Source organism: Otolemur garnettii, unplaced genomic scaffold (genome assembly GCF_000181295.1).
Source record: "Otolemur garnettii isolate 467f Iridium unplaced genomic scaffold, OtoGar3 scaffold00055, whole genome shotgun sequence".
Taxonomy (NCBI): domain Eukaryota; kingdom Metazoa; phylum Chordata; class Mammalia; order Primates; family Galagidae; genus Otolemur; species Otolemur garnettii.
This window is the reverse complement of record NW_003852450.1, coordinates 2,282,495-2,302,053: the sequence shown is the minus strand read 5'-3', so window position 1 is coordinate 2,302,053 and position 19,559 is coordinate 2,282,495. Positions and strand designations below refer to the sequence as shown.

The following is a 19,559-nucleotide window of genomic DNA, read 5'->3' as shown; positions in this document are numbered from 1 at the left end:
GGAGCTGGAACATATCCTTCTTAGTAAAATATCTCAAGAATGGAAGAAAAAATATCCCAGTACTATTATGAAACCAATTTACAATCACTCACACTTTCATATGAAGAATAGAATCACAACTATGGCCCAGGATGAAGGAGGGAGGAGAGAGGGATGGGAAAGGAGGGGGGATGTCAGATGGAGGGAGGGTGAATGGTGCACACCAATGGTGCATAATGCAAGGGTACATGTCAGATCTGTTAGTATGGAGTATAAATGTCTTAACACAATAACTAAGTAAACGAGATGAAGTATCTATTAACCAGTGTGATGTAAGCATTCCTAATTCTATATGAAATCAGCACATTGTATTCCATAAATGCATTAATGTATACATGATCTATGTGTTTATGATTTAATTTTTTAAAAAAAGATATTTGTAGGACTTGTTTCCGTATTTCTTATTATTTCCCCAAAGCAAGGACTAACACTGGCCTAGATGTCTGGGCTGGAATGGGGTTAAGGGCGGTTCATTGAATACTAGAGAGAAACTTGATGACTGAAGGCTTGTGGGGAGGGAGGGAAGCACACCCACTAAACCACTGCTTCCCATTCTGCCTCTACGGGGTGTGTGTGGGGGTGCAGTTCTCCTTCCTTACCTCATTATTACGTGATGGTGGCTAGTTTACCAGGTCATGTCCTAATTCACGTTTCCAGTATATTCCAAAACTGTCTCAGCTGATGGTGTCAGACACACACACACAACCCCCAAATACCTGAAGCCCACCTATCCTACCAATCCAGCTTAGAAAAAGAGAAAAATAAGAAATAGAACCCAGAGAAGAGCCAGAAAGTAAAAATCCCACATCATATTTTGGGCTCAGCCACATACTGGTGGTGTGATGGAGCCACAGCTTCCCTCTCACCCTCGTTTCCTTGTCTGAAAACCACTGGCCTCAAAACAGACCCCTGTATCCTGGCCCTGGGGGAGGAGGGACAGGCCTTGAGGATCTATTTCCCAACTCAAAAATGAAGTGAACAGTGGGAATTGTGTCTCTTGTCTGCTCCAAAGCCCCCCCCCCTTTAAAGCAATAATGCAATAAAATATATAATAAAATGAGCAGCTTCTCATTTGACTTTGGTGACTCTAGGACTTGGTATGAATTAGTGTGGGCAAGTTCAGAAATACTGGTCTGGGGTCAGACTACTTGTGTCCCGGCCATAATTCTGCCTCTAACTTGCCAAGTGACCTTTGCCAAATCACTTACTGCTTCAGGCCTGAGGGCCTTTTATGTTATATTAGATAAGATGGCAGGGTCAAATGGCTCCCAGGGGTCTCCCAGTTCTAGGATTCTGTGTTTTGGTTGGGCACTGAATTAATTTCCTTTGTTTGGTGATAAACTGCTACAACTCCGGCTGCTTAAAGCAACATAAATGCATTCTGGCAAAAAGCTGAAAATCAAGGTGTCAGCAGGGCCACCCTCCTGTGGAGGCTCTAGCAAATAACCTGCTCCTTGCCTCTTTAAGCTTCTGGTGGCTGCTGGAAGCTCTCGGCATTCTTTGGCTTGTGGCTGCATTGCTCCAGTCTCTGTCTCCGTAGTCACCTTGCCTTATGTGGGTGGCGCAACTATCACTTGGTCTCTCTCTTATAAGGATACTTGTAATGGCATTTAGGGCTCACCCAGACAATCCAGGGTGATGTCCTCATCTCAAATCCTGAATTTAATCACATCCACAAAGACTCTTTCCCTATAGTTCACATTTATAGGTTTCAGGGATTAGGACAAAGACATACTTTGGGGAGGGGGGGTGTTTCAGCCCACAACAGGCACCTGCTATGATTATGACTCATTGAACATGCAGGGAGATTTGAGACATACAGAAGTGTGCATTTCTGTTCCCTAAGGATATATAGTTTAAATGAGGAGTCATCACTCACATATAACATTGTCAAGGAAAAACACAAGCTAGGAGGTAGCAGGCACAGAGAGGCAATGCCACCTCCGTATAAAAAGCCTGAGCTCTGAACTTAGACCACCCTGGGTTCACATCCAATCTTTGCCACCTACTAGCCAGAGGATCTTGGACAAATTGTTTAATGTCTCTGGAAAAACTCTTCTTGCCTCATGTGTATGTTATAAAGATTAAGAATAATATGTGCAGTGGCTTGCATCTAATAGATGCTTATGATTTAGCATCAAATGAATGGGACAGCAAGGGCTTTCAGAACTGAGAGTGATTCCCCACTTGAATGATGTGGAACTGAGGGCAGAGACATGAAATGACTTGCCCACATTTACATGGTAAGGTAATGGTACAAATGGGCCTAGAACTCAGGTCTTTCAGCAGGAGGCATTTTTTTCCCCACTTCCCAAAGCCTTTGTTCTTAGGATGAATTTCTGAATTATATTTTCACAGACAGCAAAGGACTTCTTTTTATACCCTTGGTTAATCCAGAGAAAGTTAGAGAAGACCAAGCCCACAGGCTCACACAGATCCAGCTGTTCAGGTGGCATTAGTAGCTTGATGCTCTGTGATGGGGGTTGACCCAATCATCAATAGAGAAGGGGAGGTCATGCAGCCTTTTCCACTCTCCACTGCCCACTGGCATCCCTTAGTATGGATGGCTCCTGTGAGTGTGGCTCTTGCCAGACCAGTGAGATAAGAGCGAACTGCCAGCTCTCTGCTCTTGTGTGCAGGTCTTCAGCTGAGTTAATGTTTAACCCCTGTCTGGAGTCAACGTTTAATCTAGAATTCTCTATCAAGCCTAGCATATAGAGTCATGTTAGTATCAATCACTGGAAAATAAAGTTGTGATAGTGAATCTGCCAAAGCTCAATATCACGGACTGCCCCCCTCAGGGTGCTGAGTGTTTGGGGTTATCCTTCCCTGCAGGTGATGATGCAGTATCTCCTGATCCTCGCTGTCATCCACTGGCAGCCGCACAGCATTTGTTCTTCCTGTCCCAGCTCTGCCTTTTGGGCTGGGGGGTGGTGGTGGTAGGGAACGCGTGTGGGGACCACTGCCCTTGGTGCCCAGCTGGCAATGAGAGTGCTACTAGCTGGCACCGTGGTCCCTAGGGTGGATGCTGTTCGGAAGCTCACTGGAGGGAATAGTCTTGTTGGCTGGGCTTAGGCAAGTGCTGTGGGAATTCCTGAGCCTGGACTTATGTTCAGAGGCCTAGGCCTTTTGCCAGGTGAATCTCCCTATTGGAGGAGAATTAATTATAAAGAACCCATATTTGCCTAATTATTGGGTGATTCCGTAGGGTCTTCCCAGTGTCCTTCCTAAGGAACTCAGGGCCTAGCATCTATGATCTGGCATCATTGTGCTAATACCAAGAGCAACCTTAATGAGGGAAAAGTGACAGGATGGCAAGGTGTGTGGTTGGGTGTGGGGGTGGGAAGAGAGAAAGAGGATTGTTGCCAGAGTAGTGGCTCTAGTCTTTGGACTGTGTTGATGAAAGAGGCTTCTTCATTCCGGCCAAATATAAACACATGAGCCTCAGTTCTTTTCTTTTCTATGTGAACACACTGAGCCACCTCTTTAACCATCTGCTTCCCTGTGGCACTGCCCCCATGTTCAGGCCATCACCTGTTTTCTTAGCTCAGGTGACTCCCAATCAGAGAGTGAAGACAGCATTTCTTCTGGGAATTCCAGTTTGGAGGCAGGTGTTGTTGGGTACCCGGTATCATTGTGGCTGGTGGAGGAATGAAGGCAGAGACTGTGCTCAGTATACCCCAAGGCTGTGTGTCTTGCCCAGAGTAGGCTGTCCTGGGGTTCAAGTCATGGGGAGCTGGACACGAAAGGCCTTAGAAATGGAAAGTCCTTCATAATCCAAAAGCTCTCTCAATTTCCCTTTGGGCCTAGTCTCTTTGGGCTTCACAGAGCTTTTATTCTCTGGTTCTGAGAGGAAAGGACAAATGAGCAAACCACTCTCCTGCACCCTCTTACCTCCACACCCAGGCTAGGGAGCAGCGGAACGAGGAAGAATTTTTGAATAGGCGTCCAAAATCAACAGGCAGAGTGTCAGGTGACAGGACCCAGCCCTTCTCATGAGCCATTGGGGTCCTCCTGAAGACTTGCTATTTCCTTGTTCCTGATCTGAGTCTGGCCCTTGGCCCAAGGTTGCCTGGCAGACAGCCATTGAAAAAGTAGCCCCTATAATCTCCTGTCTCTTGTGCCCATCTGAGCCTCAATGTTCTCGTCTGTAGAATGGGAGTCTGTTTATTTCTGATGACATATGCTTTAATTAGTTTTTAGTTTTCTTTTTCTTTTTTTGCTTTGAGACAGAGTCTCATTCTGTGCCCTGAGTGGAGTGCCATGGCATCCTAGTTCAGAGCAACCTCAAACTCTTGAGCTCAAGAGATCCCCTTGCCTCAGACTCCCAAGTAGCTGAGACTACAGGTGCCCACCACAATGCCCAGCTAGTTTTTCTATTTTTAGTAGAGAGGGGGTCTCACTCTTGCTCGGGCTGGTCTTGAACTCCTGAGCTCAGGTGATCCAATGGCGTCAGCCTCCAGAGCATCGGATTACAGGCATGAGTCGCCATGCCTAGTTTTAGTTTTCTATATTACACTGTTGGAAGTGGGGAGTGCTGCAAAATAAAAGGTTTGGACCAGTCGCGTTTACTAATCAGTCTGGCTTTCCCATGCCGCGCCCTAGAGAAGCACACTGCCTAATTCCCTTTTCTTGAACTCTTTTCTGAAGTGAAGGGCAACATCTTTGGACAAAAGATTCATCTGCTCAGTGAATGTGTATTCATTAACACAATGGGAACAGGAGGCAGATGGCGGCCTGTTGGCCCAGTACTGGTGATTTTCACATACACCCAGAGGTGTGCCATGGTTCCTCCCCTGTGGCTGCCACCTCTCTGCTGCCCACCTGGGTTTCAGCTGGCCCCTTGGAGAGTGTGACAGCTCACTCTCCTGCTGACAGTGAAGGGAGCAGGCTGGCGTGGGAGGGTCAGTGTTCATAAACCAAGCTATATCACTTAAAGAAAAATGGAGAGTTCGCCTTGTACTCAGGGCTACTCACAGAGTCTGTTTCCTTCAGCGTTAAGATCTCCTTTCTGCATTCCAAGTTTGTTAAGCTCTCAGCTCTGGGATATCTGTACCCGTGAAGAACAGTCCACTAACCCCTGTCTACATGGCTAAAGTGCATCTGGGTTCTCCTGGGGGTAACTTCCTCCTGGGGTCTAACTGAGGCTGTTATTGAACTGATTCTGTATTTCTCAGACCACATTGAATATTGGAGGTGAGAAAGAAACCCGCAAAGTGTCGGTGCAGAGCAATATGAAGTTAGCTTAGGGTCAAGCATTTGCCCTGAGTAACCTGAGTTAGATGAACATGCCCACAAATACAGATCTGAACTCTCCTTGTACAAATGTCAGCAAGGACCTCGGGGCTGGTGCCTGCAGTTCAGCTCTCAGTTCCGGCTCCCTGAACTTTTTTTTTTTTTTTAATTTTACACTTCACTAGTCTAGGACAGGAATAAGCTAGTTAGGTGACTGACGAGAACAAATTCCTGGAAATGATTATGAAACCTTCTACACATGAGCTGAAGAGAGAGAAACAAGCAAGACTTTAAAGCTTTAAACAGGGAAGAAGCTGATTAGATCCTCAGGCCAGAAACCCAAGCAAGAGGGAAGGTAGGGTGGTACAGCAAGCCAGGACGTAGCTGTGCAGGTGGGCACCTTGCATTCATCTCCCAGCTTGTCTTTTCCCTAGTAATGTAACTATCTAATTTCTCTGGACCTCAGTTTTCTCATCTGTAAAATGGGAATTATTATACCCACCTTACAGAAATGTTGCATCAAATAACATAAAGAATGTGAAAATACTCAAGATCATACCTGCCATGTAGAGACATGTTAAGAAGGGGCAGCAGCCTTGATAAGTTAGAAGGGAAAAAACTGGAGGATGGGCCCTGTAGGAGCTCAGGAAATTTCACCCACAAAATATGACTCCTTGAAATAAAGAGTATTTAAAGGCCTTTGAAGATCCAGGCATTGGAAGGGGCTTTCTCTCTTCATAACAAAAAAATCTATCAAAAAGAACAATTGAATTCTCTCTCTGTCCCTGTTATTCCAATGTATTGCAAGAAGGAAGAGCCTCATGAATGTCACCAGACCTGGCCCAAACCATCTGAAGGTAATATCTGTCTGGCTGAGGCAGGAGGATCCCTTGAGCTCAGGAGTTTGAGACTAGCCTGAGCAAGAGTGAGACCTTGTCTCTACTAAAAACAGAAAAATTAGCTGATGTTGTGGGGGGGAACCTGCAGTCCCAGCTAGGCCTGGAGGCTGAGGTAGGAGGATTGCTTGAACTCAGCAGTTTGAGGTTGCTGTGAGCTAGGCTGACAGCCATGGCACTCTAGCCTGGGCGACAGAGTGAGATTCTGCCTCAAAACCAAACCAAACAAAACCTGTCTCTCAGGTTAATTTAGTTTTCAAAGAAAATCATTCATAAGTCAATGTTTCCCCCCATCCATTCATTCTCGCAAGTATCTTTTATCCTCCCTAATAACCATTTATTGCCACACAAGATGTTATCTGTATGCCCTCATTTCCAGTATAGTATAGAAAACTAAAACTTCTAGACTTCACTGGGAAACTGGATAATGACTCTGATTCGCAGGCAGGGTAAATGAATCTCTTTCTCTTCTTAATCTGCCTTATTATGAGATGATCTTTTAGCAAACCCCCTACATGCCCTAACCTAAGAATCTGCTTGATAATATGAAAATTGTATGTAAATCAATAGCTTCTCTGTGTCCTGGATGAGAAATCCCCATGGATTTCTGGATAACCCCCCTGATTCCAGCGTACTGATGGATGTCTCCCTGCCTCTCCTCTCGGTGGTGAGGGCATCATGCTAACTGTGGATGGAAAATGAAAAAACAAAAGCGATGTCACTACCAAGTGGTGGAGTTGGCCTCCTCTGCCTGTTTTGCCTCTGGCCCTTTAAGTCACCCTTCTTGCTCCATTCCAAGCATCAAGTTAGTCCATAAAGGAGAGCTATAAATGCTCTCAGGGCTGCCCCACTTCCTCCCCTGCAAAGCTCTAATTGTCCCTCCAAACTCTTGACCAGGAGACTCTGCTCAGGCCCTTTGAACTCGCCCTGCCTCCTCCCACTGATAGATCTCAGCTTTCCTTATCACACCCTTGTCTCTGGAAACACTCCTGGCTCTAGACACTTGGCCAGCATCCCCTGGCTCCCCTCCTTCCCTTAAGATGGGATAGTCTGACAGAAAGTATAGAGCAGTTCAGCAGAAAGAGCGGTCCAGAGAGGGGCGGTCAGGGAAGCTCTGGAGGAAGAGTAGGATCTGATCCTTTGGATCAGTTTGAGGTTGCCGTGAGCTATGGTGATGCCACAGCACTCCACCAGGGTGGCAGAGTGAGACTCTGTCTCAAAATAAATAAATAAATCTTTAAAGAGTGAAAAATAAAATTTTTTTTAAAAGTTAAAAATGAAATAAAGTATAAAATGATCCTTCAGATCAGTGTGGAGGCAGGAGAGTCATATATTCATGGTTTAGTGCAGGGATTGGTAAATTATGGCTCAGTGCAACTCGTAGATAAAGTTTATTGGGACACAGCCATGGTCACTTGTTTATGGATTGTGTCTCGCTGCTTTTGAACTTCCAAAGACTGAGCATTGCCACAGAAACTGTGTGGCCTGCAGAGCCTAAAATATTTACTAATTGGCCCTTTGCAGAAAAGCTTGGCCAACCCCTGGTTTAGTGCCTGAGGTTTCTACAGACAGAGAGTGATCTGAGGATCTCCAGTCCTGCAAGACTGCTTCATTGTGGCATGATAATCCCACATACCTGGGAAACACATAATAATCTCCTCTCTGGGTTATTCGTATGTTAAAGGCTCATATTCAATGAGCCTTCATATGTTAAAGGCTCTGACAAATCTTGCATAGAACCCAGCATTTCCCCAACTTCTTTAATCTACCCCACCTCCTTGTCCTCAGAACACTTCTTCACATCTTGAGAATCTAGTGTTAGAACAGCCTGTGTTCTCCCTCCATCCCTGCCACCAATGAGGTGAGTGACTGGCTGGATCACACACCTCTCAGGGTCTGCTTCCTGCTGGGTGGCATGGGACAAAGGAGTCTGTTCTAGCCTCCTTATGGATTTTTTCGGGGCAGGATGATACTGCCCTTTACAAATCCACAAAGGGGTGCAAAGTGAGAACTATAGTGAAGGCCTAGTACTCCAGGAAGGCACATATCTAACTGAAAACAATGGTAATTATCAGCCACTATCCCCTCCCTTGCTTGATATTAATCCGCCACTGTCCCCTTGTTTGCTTTTCTACAGTTGCTACTCTGAAGTCACATAGCTGGTGGTCATAAAGACTCCTAACTTTCTCTGTAGATAACATAAACTTTTTGAAACCTATAGATAGTTTCTGAGATATCTTCCACACTCTACATTCCAGTGGATTGGCTTGCTCACCCAGACCAGTGGCCTATACCAAAGAACTGACTCTACTGGAATTGTGACTTCTAACCCCAAGAACCAGCTCAGGAAAGAAGGCAACGTCTATATCCCTATGGTTCTGTCCCAGGCAATTGGGTCTAATTAGCAGACCCAATTGCCTAGCCTTTTACCTGCCAAATTGTCTTTAAAAATCATTTCTCCCAAATTTTCAGAGAAATAGATTTGAGAAATTCCTCCCATCTCCTGGCACGGTGTTTGTGAAATTAAACTCTGCTGTAACATGTGCTATCTCAGTATATTAGCTTCTTCTTGAGCAGCTGGCAATGAACCTGGTTGGGTGGTAACAAGGTCACTGAGAGAGTGAGCATGAAAATCATTTAGAGAGATGACTATGGTATCATTGATTTTTGTCAATTAGTTTTGCTTTGATACATTGCTTAGCAATGGTGAAGTGGAAAAGGCTCCAGACCAAGGTCATGAGTTCTCTCTTCTAGTCCTCACTCTGCTGTTACTAAATGGGTTAACTGTGTGACTTTAAACAAGTGACTCCTCCTCCCTCTGGGCCTCAGTTAACTCGCTTCTAGACTGAGAATTTTAGACTAATCCCTAAAAATCTGTTAGATCTGAAATTCTTTGATTCTGTTTGGTTAGATGCGTGCAACTTTCCTGCTTTTCCAAAACAACAGGTCTTTCTCACAAGCCATGAAAACTGCCTCCCTGAGTTTCTTGGTATGGTGTCCTGGTTCAGAACCAGATCTAAAGAAGCGTTCCTGGGGGCTTTCTGATGCTGCAGATGGCTTAGAAGGTACAGCTGAACCTTCTGGAAATATCTACCTGACAATTCTTAACTAGATACTGGAGTCTTTCTTTCCCTTTCCCATTGCTCAAAGGCTGTTCTGTCCAAATATGGAGTCCAGGCAGCTTGCCCACAGATCTAACAAAAGAAAAGAGCAGATATGATTCCCAAAAAGACAGTGGGGCCTGAGGCAGGGCATGAGGTTACATGACTATAAGGCAGAAGCCACATAAAATTCTTCTCTTTTGTCCCTCACTGCACCCCCAAAGCCATTTTCCAGCTTTATCAACAGTCCTCGATATGAAGGATTTATAAGCAGGATTTATAACAAGAGGAACTTTATGAAGAAGGTGAGACTCTACCGAAAACACCCCCTCCTTCCTCAGTTTAGGAAAATCCCAGAAAATCTTGACTGGGTCAAAAGGTTTACACTACAGCATAATAAGCATTGGGATGAATGGGGAGCAATGGTGTGAGGAATGCTCTTCCTCCTTTTGGTCTGTGTGTAGAAACCACCTGTCTGTGAGGTCATCTAGGGGACTCCCAAATGCAGGGCAAATGCCCAGGGGGATTCAGAGCTCCTGAGTGGACAAGGTCCCCAGAGGCCACTGGGCCATGCCCTCCCACTCGGCCAATCAGCCACAGATATTTATGGGGATCCTACTAAGTTAAATTTGTCTGGGGACACAGAGAGGTGGATGAAGCACAGTTAACTGTCCTAAAGGAGCTCAGAATCTATTTGAGATGACAAGACTATTATACATGAGGATGAAGACATGTGTACAGCAGGCTGAGTCAGAAAAGGAGGTGCCTAGCAAGGGCCGAGAGTGGTGATAGAGAATTCGTTGTTTTCCATACTGTTTGGAAGCCTCTTCTATTTTCAAACATCTGGGAATGCAAATTCCACATTTTTCCTAGGTGCCATCTTCCAGGGTTTAATAAACCCTTTCCTTCTTTGAGTCCTATGGTCCTTTGGTCAGGGACAATGCTTGAGCTTCTTGGACCCACAGATGGTCAGCCCGTACTTCCCCAGGTACAGCCCCACCTGCCTCAGCTCCTCTTCATGTAGGTGGAAGAAGGATCCTGAGAAGAGGCTTTCATCCTGTTCCTCTTCCATGGTGACTGAGCAGTTTATCTTTCCATCCCTCAGGGCCCTGGGTCTCTCTCTGGGATAGTCGGGCTGGCTTGGGCAATAGGAGGGTCTTCCTGGATCATCTTCCTTTCCACGTGGGGCAGCTGGTCCGCTTGGTGGCTTGGCTCCAGGAAATGTGTCATCTGAATCAGGGTGACCCTTGGTGCTCTTTCTGCCTCCTGAGCTGCAGAGACACAGAGCAGGCTGTGAGGGCTCTGGGCATGGACAGCTCTGAGTTTGATTTCCTGAGAACCACCCCCACCCACCACAATTGTTTGAGAACTTCCTGACACAGAAAACTGGCAACTGCCAGCCTAGCCCACTGACTGGGGCCCTGGGTCTGATAATCTTAGACTCCTCCACTTGCTCCTAGGAAAATCTCAGTTTCTTTATGAGGTCTAAACATGAGTGCTCACTTTAAGAGTATTTAACCTGGGCACATTTCTATCAGAGAATTTCAGCAGGGGTATAAAGAAGGAAGGGAGCAAATGCAAGGTTTGATCCCAGGTCTGGGCCCTGCCCTCCTGCTCTCTGCTACTAGATGGCTTACATGGCTGCATGTCTGTTTAGTGGATATCTTATAATCTTCCAAAAGCTTCTCCTTAAGTTTTGGTATGACCTTGAGTCGTAAGTACAGAGATGATTTTCTTATTTATTGATTAAGAAACTAAGGCCAGGCCAGGTACGGTGGCTCACACCTGCAATCCTAGCACTCTGAGAGGCTGAGGCAGGTGCATTGCTTCAGCTCAGAAGTTCCAGACTAGCCTGAGCAAGAGCAAGATCCTGTCTCTACTGAAAATAGAAAAAAACTAGCTGTGCAGGGGGGTGCATGCCTATAGTCCCAGCTACTTCATAGGCTGAGACAAGAGGATTGCTCAAGCCCAAGAATTTGAGGTTGCTGTGAGCTATGAGGACGCCAGGGCACTCTACCCAGGGTGATAGAGTAAGCCAAGGCCAAGAGTGGTTAAATGGCTCAGACTAGAATATAGTACTTCTACATTCAAAAGCCCTCAAATGATTTCATCCCACCCAGATTGGAGGGTGTCGGGTGGGAACAAGCACTCCTCTCCTTAGCCTTGGGGCTACTTAAACTTAACTCACAGGTCCTCCTTCTTGAGAGCTTCCTTTGCAATAGGACCAGAGCCACGAGCACAAGTGGGACCAGTATGGTAGAGACTGGAGTCAGGATGCGGGAGCTGTTCTTTTCTGGAAAAGCACTGGAGTGGGGATGGAAAGAGTAGAGAAAAGAAGAGGTTGGAGTCAAGATAGAAGATGAAGTGTCATTTGGCCCACACTTCTCATTTTGTAGGTGAAGAAGCTGAGGACACAGCAAGTTGGCTGCCCTAGTTCCCACAGCTGGTTAGTAGCAGAGCTGGAACCAGAACCACTGTCTTCAGGTTCCCAAGCCCCAGTCCTTTTCCCTACTCCAGCCGCCTGTGTGTGGGCCCCTCTACATGCCACAGTGAGAAAGAGGACCAAGTGGGAACTGGGGACTCCAGTCTTGGCATTTGTCTCTGCCATAATCTTTTCTTGTGGCTTCAGAGAGTTACCTCCTCTCACGAAGCTTCTAATCTTCATCTTAAAAAAATAGAAAGTCCTCAAGATTTCAGCCTAAAAATGCTATCATTCTATTATTTACATTTTACTTGAAATCCACATGAAAATAATCAAGGAGTACTCTCACAATGAGACAGGTATCCAAAGTGTGTGTCACTGTCCTGCAGGTACAAAGGGACAGAAGTAAGCATCTGTCCTGCTCATGCAGGGGATGAGTCACATGTGGGTCCCCAGCTGAGAAGAGGGGCCTGGGTCTTACCTTTTCCTGGATGACTCTTTTCCAGGGGGCCTTGGATAGCCTGCTATTGGGGGACCACTGTCTTCAGTAGCACCATCTCCATCTGCTTCTGTGCTTCCTTCCATAGATGCTGTCTCTATGCTGGTGGTTGCTAAGGTCCACATGCCTGTACCTGGGATTGTTCCTTCAATGGAGCTCAGAAATCGTTGTTCAGAAACCGGTGTTGCTTCTTGGAGGGTTTCCCAGGATAGTTTTTCTGAGACCAGGGCTGATGGCCTCATGGTTCCTATGACCTTTGTGGCTGCATCTAGAGCTATCTTGACCCCTTCTGTTTCCTCCCCTGGCCTGTCAGCCATGGTAGTTGTTATCTGCCTCCTATCATTGCTGACAACAGCCCTGTTTGTTATTGAGCTTCTGGTGCCCCATATCCAAACACCTGCTGTTATGTTGGAGATGCTTCTGGTTTTTGAAGCTGGACTCTCTGGAATGGGAACGGTGGCCTTGATGGGTCCCACCACCCAGACTCCTGTCCTTGCTGTTCTGGTTGTTCCTGGGGTTTGACTTCCCTTAGCTGAAGCTGTGGTGCTGGCTCCAAGGGTTAGAGCAACTCTGTCCTGTTCTGTGCCCTGTCCTTCTGTGGTCTGGGTGGGTCCTGGGGTCCATCTGTTGGCTGCTGGAGGTGCTATTCCAAAGGATCTTGTGGTGAGGCCCCCATCAGCTGAAGTGGCTATGGGGAGGGTGCTGGAAGGACCTGTGGGGATAACAGAGGGAGGTCACATGGGAAGGCTATACAGGTTACCTACTGGATTTGGCAAAGGACATTGGGCTTAAAATCTTTGCCAGATATAATTCCACCTTACTAAGAGATGTGGTCTTCAGGCAATGTGTTGGATAAAATTAAAATTTGGGCCAGGCATGGTGGCTCACACCTATAATCTCAGCGATTTGAGAAGCTGAGGTGGGAAGATTTGAGCCCAAAGTCTGAGGCTGCAGTGAGCTATGATGACATCACTGCACTGCAGCCTGAGTGACAGAGATCCTGTCTCATAAAATAATAAAATAAAATAAAATAGTGGAAAATTCAGTTACTAGTCTGCTGCAATCATTGACGTGTCATATTCCCATCTCCCAGGACCACATACTCTCTAGCCAGATGTCCAGAATCCCCTTGCTGTCCCCTGTCCCCACAGCAGCCCCACAGCCCAGTAAGTATTGCTCTTCAGCAGATCACTGGAAAGCAGCATCTAATAAGGCTAACGTGCCCTCAGCTGCCTCCTAACATGCCCTCTCTTCTGTAGAGTGGGCTTCCACTGGATGCCTTCCCATGCTCTGGGTACCTGACTCTGGATTAACCTTCTAGAACCTGCTAGATAAGATCTGGGCCTAGTAGTTGTCAGATGTTTGCTGAGAGGTTCAGTGAGGGTCTGTGGTAGGAAAAGCCCAGTTGCAACTCTTCTGTCCTGCCTGCCACACCTCCTCTGCAGTGCCACCCCTTGTCTGCATGTCTGAACATGGAGCCATCAGGACTCTAAGAGGCCACATTATTCAATTCATTACCCTTTTGGAACTATCTCTAAATATGTATTTTACATATTCGGGGAGAATTATGTATTCAGTTGGAAAGTTTATCCTACTCTCTTTGAAAAAATGAAAGCCTACTTCTTAAAGTCTTTGCCTCACCCCTAACTTGTATCATCACTCCTCTAATATTTAAAGCCCTCTTGGTTCTCCCGGCCTTCTCTTGTACCTTCTCCTTCCTAGCATTCGCTTCCCCAAGCTCGGTGCATCAGATGTCCACTCTTACCTGCAGAGACAGTAAGATTCATGCTAAAGAACAGCATGGCGTTTCCATCCCCAATGCCGCAGTGGTAGCATCCCACGTCATCCAGGGATAGCTGGGACATCCTGACCACAAAGAAGCCTTTCTGTGGAAAGTCCACTAGAGCCACACGGTTGTGATAGTGAGGATGAGTGTAGTGGTTGGTGGACACAATGGTGTGGCAGATCCACCTTGGGGGTCCCAGACGGCACCAGTACTTCCTCTGGTGCTTGTTGACTGAAGAGGGGGCATAATGGCACTGGATAGTGACAGCTCCCCCAGGCACTCCAGACACCAGCCTTGGCCCCTTCAATGCATTTGCAGCTGCAGGCAGAGGAAAAAGTCAAAGGAGGGGGAAGGGTGAGTATAATGACCATCACAAGCTCCAAACTATGCCAGAATTAGGGGTCAGGTGAGAAAAATCCACTGTAAAAGTAGAGGGTGTCAATGTAGAAATGGTAGAGCTTGGCTAATGGGGAAGCCAAGGTCACCCCAAGATATGGAATAGACCTATCATCAGAGCCCCATGTGAAAGATGAAGCAATACCCTTACCCACCATTCAGCTATCACTTAGCTAAATGTGCAGGTGTTCTCATACAAGTCCATCCAGAGCCTAGGGTCACTCCACTGTGCTCCAAAGCAAGGTTTAGGAAAGATATCATGTAAGCTCATGGAAGAGGGCTGAGGTAACATCTGACAGGAGGGCCTCCCAGTCTCTCATTGGGCTGGACAACTACACATGATAGGCTATGGCTGGAGCCAGCTCTACAATCTCTTCCTACAGCCCTGGAGAGGCTGTTTAGCATACTGCTTCAGGATATGGGTAATGTCATCTACCACTAGGGCTGACATCAGGGAAATGCAAGGGCTGCCTGCAGCCGGAAGGAGCCTGGCTGAGTCTGAGAGACTGCAAGAGGTCTGTGCTAGGACAAAGGACAGTAGGGGCTGCACCTGCCAAAGGACTCTCCTGCCAGCAGAGGGATGAGGAAGGCATTTCAATGGCCCAGAGGTGGGTCCCAGAGGGGAGAAAGCCGTCCTGTAGCCATCTGAGATAGGGTCTTCTGTGTGGAGGGGTCAAAGAAGAACCTGTAGCAAAGGGAGGAGGTGGGTTATTAGGGGGCTAGCCAAGTGTCCACAAAGGCACCCACAAGAGGAAAAGGTCCAGAGCCAGCTCAAACCCCCCCCCCCCAGGCCAGAGAGTGCCAGGTTCTCCCACCAGCTGATGAGACCTGCCTTTCCTCTCGCCTCTCTTCCCTCCCACTTCTACCACTCCCCTGTTGAGGACCCCCCCTGCCATGGCCACTGCCTAGATGGGGAGAAGGAAGGGAGAGGAACAGAGAAGGCAGCAATCACACTCCCTTTTAGCAATCACACCCCCTTTTTGGACTGCAGGACTTGGGAGGAAGAAGGGGTATACCTTTGAACGAAGATTAAAGTGTTAACGAAAACATTTAACTAAACATTTAAAATGATTGAATTGGCAAGGCATGGGAGGCCAAGATGGTAGGATCCCTCGGTGCCAGAAGTTTGAGCCACATAGTGAGATCGCATCTCAACAAAAAATTAAAAGAGCTAGTTAGATGTGGTGGTGCACACTTGTAATATCAGCTACTTGGGTGGCTGAGGTGGGAGGATTGTTTGAACCCCAGGAGTCTAGGCTGCATTGAGCTTTGATGATGTCACTGTATTCCAGCCTAGGTAAGAGAGTCACACCCTGTCTCCAAAAAATAAAAATAAAAATAAAAATAATCAAGTTTAGACTATTTGAGACTTAAAGCAATTAATTTAGGACTAATTACCTATATGTTAGTAGAAAAACCATGGGTCTATCTGCATTTTCATTTGGGTCAGGGAAGCCTGCTCTTACTGAAAAATTTTAAAGGGACCAATAGATTAAAATAAAGAGGTGGTATGATTGATTATTTCATCAAGAATGCTTATTCAAATGTTAGCTATTTTTCATTCATCAACACTCTGATTTGTTTACAAGGCAGATAAATCATTAGTCCTTTGTTGGTATTATTATGGAATTTTCATGCTTTCATCCATTTATTCAATACATACTTATTAAGCATCTGCTTGGGACTAGGTTCTAGGTACTAGATACTCTAGGTGCATACTCACTATATTCCTCAGTGGCTCCCTATTGTCATCAGAATAAATTCCAGCTACCACAGCATGGAGAGGGGGTCACTTGTCATCTGACCCCCTGGTCTATACCAGGCCAGCTTCACCACACTAGCCTGTGAGGACCTTTAGGGCAGGGCTTCTGTCTTTCATTTATCTGTCCCCAGTGCCTGGCATATAGTAAGTGCTTCATAAAAATGTGTGTGAATAAATAAGTAAATAAGTGAACATAATTTCTATGTAGTCATATAGTTTCTTTGTAGGCTCTGAATTCTTTAGGAGTAGAGAGGATTCTTCATCTTTATGTCCCTAAGTGCTGGGCCTGGCAGTTGTCTGTAGAATGCAGGGTTGGAAACACTCCTACTTCTGCCTTTTGCATACCCTGGAACACTTGTCTTGAAAATGCAGCTGGATTTCAGTTAGCAACTGACATTTCAGTAAGCAACTTACTTCCAAGCCTCTTCATTTAGCAGAGTCGTGGAGGATATCATGATAGAAATGCTAGAAATCATCAGGTCAGGCATATGCCCCCTCGTGTGAGCTCTCACCTCCTTCATCTTCCTGGACCCAGATCTGACCACTCCCTGGAGCTACTGCGTGGCCTTGGATCCCAGAAGAGAAAGCCATGGATGTACCCAGTGCCACCGTGGTGGCCATCAGGACTCTCTGCAGCTTGGAAGACTCAGGTCTGGTTTTGCAAGCTCTGAATATGGGGCCCAGTATGGGGCTTACCTTGTAGCAGGCACAGGATGAGGAGAAGGGGCATTTTCCATCTTGCCCTCTGGGCAACCTGCAAAATACACTATAAATGAAAAGAAGCCTGAGAGAAGCTGGAGTGAGCAACAGTGGGACCTGGGCGGGCACCTTCTCACTCGGGGTTCTCAGTTTGCCAGCCCAGTGGCTGTGTTGGATACATCTAAGAGCAAGACAAGCACTGTCCTCCCAAGGAAGTGTGACTCTATCCTCACACTCCTAAGCATGCACGGTTGTCCTGGGTCACTCTGTCAAGGCAAACATTTCCCTTACCCTGAGGTTCTTGTGTTCAGAGGAGGTGAAACTCCATCTGTAAGATCCCAACCCTGACCCTCACTTGCCAACCTAGAGCTTTGAACTTGGGGGGGATGGGGGAGTACAGTATAGTGGAAAGAGCACGCATTTGAAGTCCAAACCTTAGTTGGAATTGTGGGACTTTGGAAAGTTAGTCTCAAGCATTCGTTACCTCTCCAGGGGAAGGAGGGAATTTGGACGGGGTTACTGTTGTACAGCTGTAGTGGGATTGTGGTAAAAGTGCCTGGCAATGTGGTATAGGGCAGCCCCGTCCCCCCTTCTCCTCTTCCCTTCCCCTTTGCAGGAGAGGGCATTGACTGCTTCCAGGTAAGCTTTCTGTTCCACTGTCAATATTCCTGTAAATACTGTTAGTATTCCTCTGGTCAGTAACAGCCAGTTAAAAATTAAATCTTAGGCCCTGTGGGTGTCTGCACTCATGTTTTATTCTGTTTCTTTCCCACAATTTGTAGAAAACTCTCCCTATCCCCAGCCTACACCAACTTTCCCCTTGCTGTGGTCTCTCCCACTGGCCTGGAGAACTCCTTGGAGGCAGAACTTTGTGTCTCATCCCTCCCCTTCAGGCTCCGAACGGGACCTAGCACATGGTAGATGTCTCCGCAGCCATTGTGAACAGACACCCACCTCTCTTCGAATGGATACCATACTGATTATTACTTGGTGGTCTTTTTGCTAGTTAAAAAGACAGAGATTATGCATTATACTTCTTTTGTATTTCATTACCCATAGGAGAATGTTTTTCGATTGATTAAAAAATCTGTTCTTTGAATCTATCTTTTGCCTGAAGTTCCTGGGACCTATAGATTAAAAGAAAAAAAGAAAGCAAACTAAAGTTAGCCATGTGTTTTCCTTCCTGGTCTCCTTCCTAAGTCAGTGTTGTTAAGAACAGGCACTAACAGCCAACAGTTTGAACCCTGAGCAGAAACCTGCTGGCTCCCCAACCAGACTGAGCCTGGCAGAGCCACTGGCCTGTTTGGGACATAGGCAGGAGGGGATCAAAGGAGGAGAAGAAGGCAGAGAAGGTAATAGAAGGGGGAGAGAGAAGATAGGCTCAGAGATGAAAGAAAGAAGAGAGGAGAGAAGGAGAGAAAAGCCAGGAGCTCACGGAGTGGCCCTGTAGCTGCAGGTCACCCCCTTAGCGTGGCTCTGCCCAGCCTTCTCCACGGAGCCCTTTGCCTGCTCTTTCCATTAGAGCCCAAGAGTGCTCAGATTTTGAAAAGTCCACAGACTTCTTGCACCTCCTCTGTGTCTTTCCCTTAGCAAATTCTCTGTGGGCACTGACATGGAGGCCTCAGACTTTTCCCTGCCTTACAGACCTTCTGGCTTCCTGCCTTCACCTGGAGGCTTTCCCAAGGTGCACCTGTTCCTAATCTGTAGTTTGATTAAAACTTGCTAAGTGCAGGCTAATTCTGGGGCTGGCACCCAGATTCCTAGTGGGCTATTTTTTCTGAAATGCTAAGTGCTAACGTAGCACACACATGTTGGGGCCAAAGTCTCTGCACCACGCCGCCTGGTACTTCTGATGCCCAGTGGTGTGGCAATCTCTGAACTTCAGGAGAAAAAGCCACCTCCAGGGGCAATGAGGAAGCACAGAGTATGAGATAAAACGTCTCCAGAGAGTTATTAGCCTTGAATGGAGGCTGGAAGGACAACATTCAGCGGAAGGTGTCCAAGTTACCCTCCCTGCCAAATGACCTTTTGAAATCCTTTCTCCAGAAGACAGGGATCTGGAATCAGTAGCCTGGGGCCTCAGGCCTCCATTACAGTATACTGCATTTGGGGGGTGCAGCAGCCTCATGGGGAGACTCTCTTGTGCCTCTGTCCTGCCAGGAAGGGCATCCACTTCACCTTCAGCACAGACTCGCCTATGACTTTCCAGGTCCCTTCTGCTACCCTGAGAAAATCTTTTCTCCTGATCCCCATGCCCCCACCCCATCCCCAGGGCAGCAGACAAGAGGGGAAGGGGTCAGTGTGGTTTAGAGGGAAGAATACAGACCCAGGACCCAGGACAGTCTGCTTCGCCTAAGGCTGGCACAGTAACCTTGACCGATGCTCCTTTCTCCTTCACTATAAAAGAAGAGCTTTGCCTGTGCCATCTCTCTGTTTCTTCTCTTTCTAACACTTATTGCCTCTGAGGACCCAGGCACTATGGTGGGGGTAGGGGAACAGGATAGCACAGAGCTGAGAGGGAGATGCTCTCCAGAGCATCTCTGAACTCCAGAGTCTTTACCTGGCCTCTGGGAAAAGAGCCCACCTGGTCCGGAAAGGACATGCAGGGGGCATGTTTGACAGTTGTTGCTGCAACTCACCCCCCGCAGTCAGGAGCAAGACCCCACTCTCCAGGAGAAAGCCTCCTCTCACCTTTTGTTCTCTGGCTTTTGTTGGGGCTTCTCC

General features: G+C 46.9%; 1 protein-coding gene across 1 annotated transcript; it reads right to left on the bottom strand.

Moving 5' to 3' along the window:
- Positions 1-10,372: 10,372 nt before the first annotated feature.
- Positions 10,373-16,875, bottom strand: FCAMR (Fc fragment of IgA and IgM receptor). The gene is made up of 6 exons (XM_012806596.1): positions 16,833-16,875; positions 14,925-15,059; positions 13,958-14,296; positions 12,175-12,904; positions 11,460-11,575; positions 10,373-10,542 (listed from the first exon to the last, which is right to left on the bottom strand). The coding sequence occupies exons 1-6, from the start codon at positions 16,864-16,866 to the stop codon at positions 10,373-10,375; spliced, it is 1,524 nt and encodes a 507-aa protein (XP_012662050.1). The 5' UTR covers positions 16,867-16,875.
- Between the last annotated feature and the right edge of the window lie 2,684 nt (positions 16,876-19,559).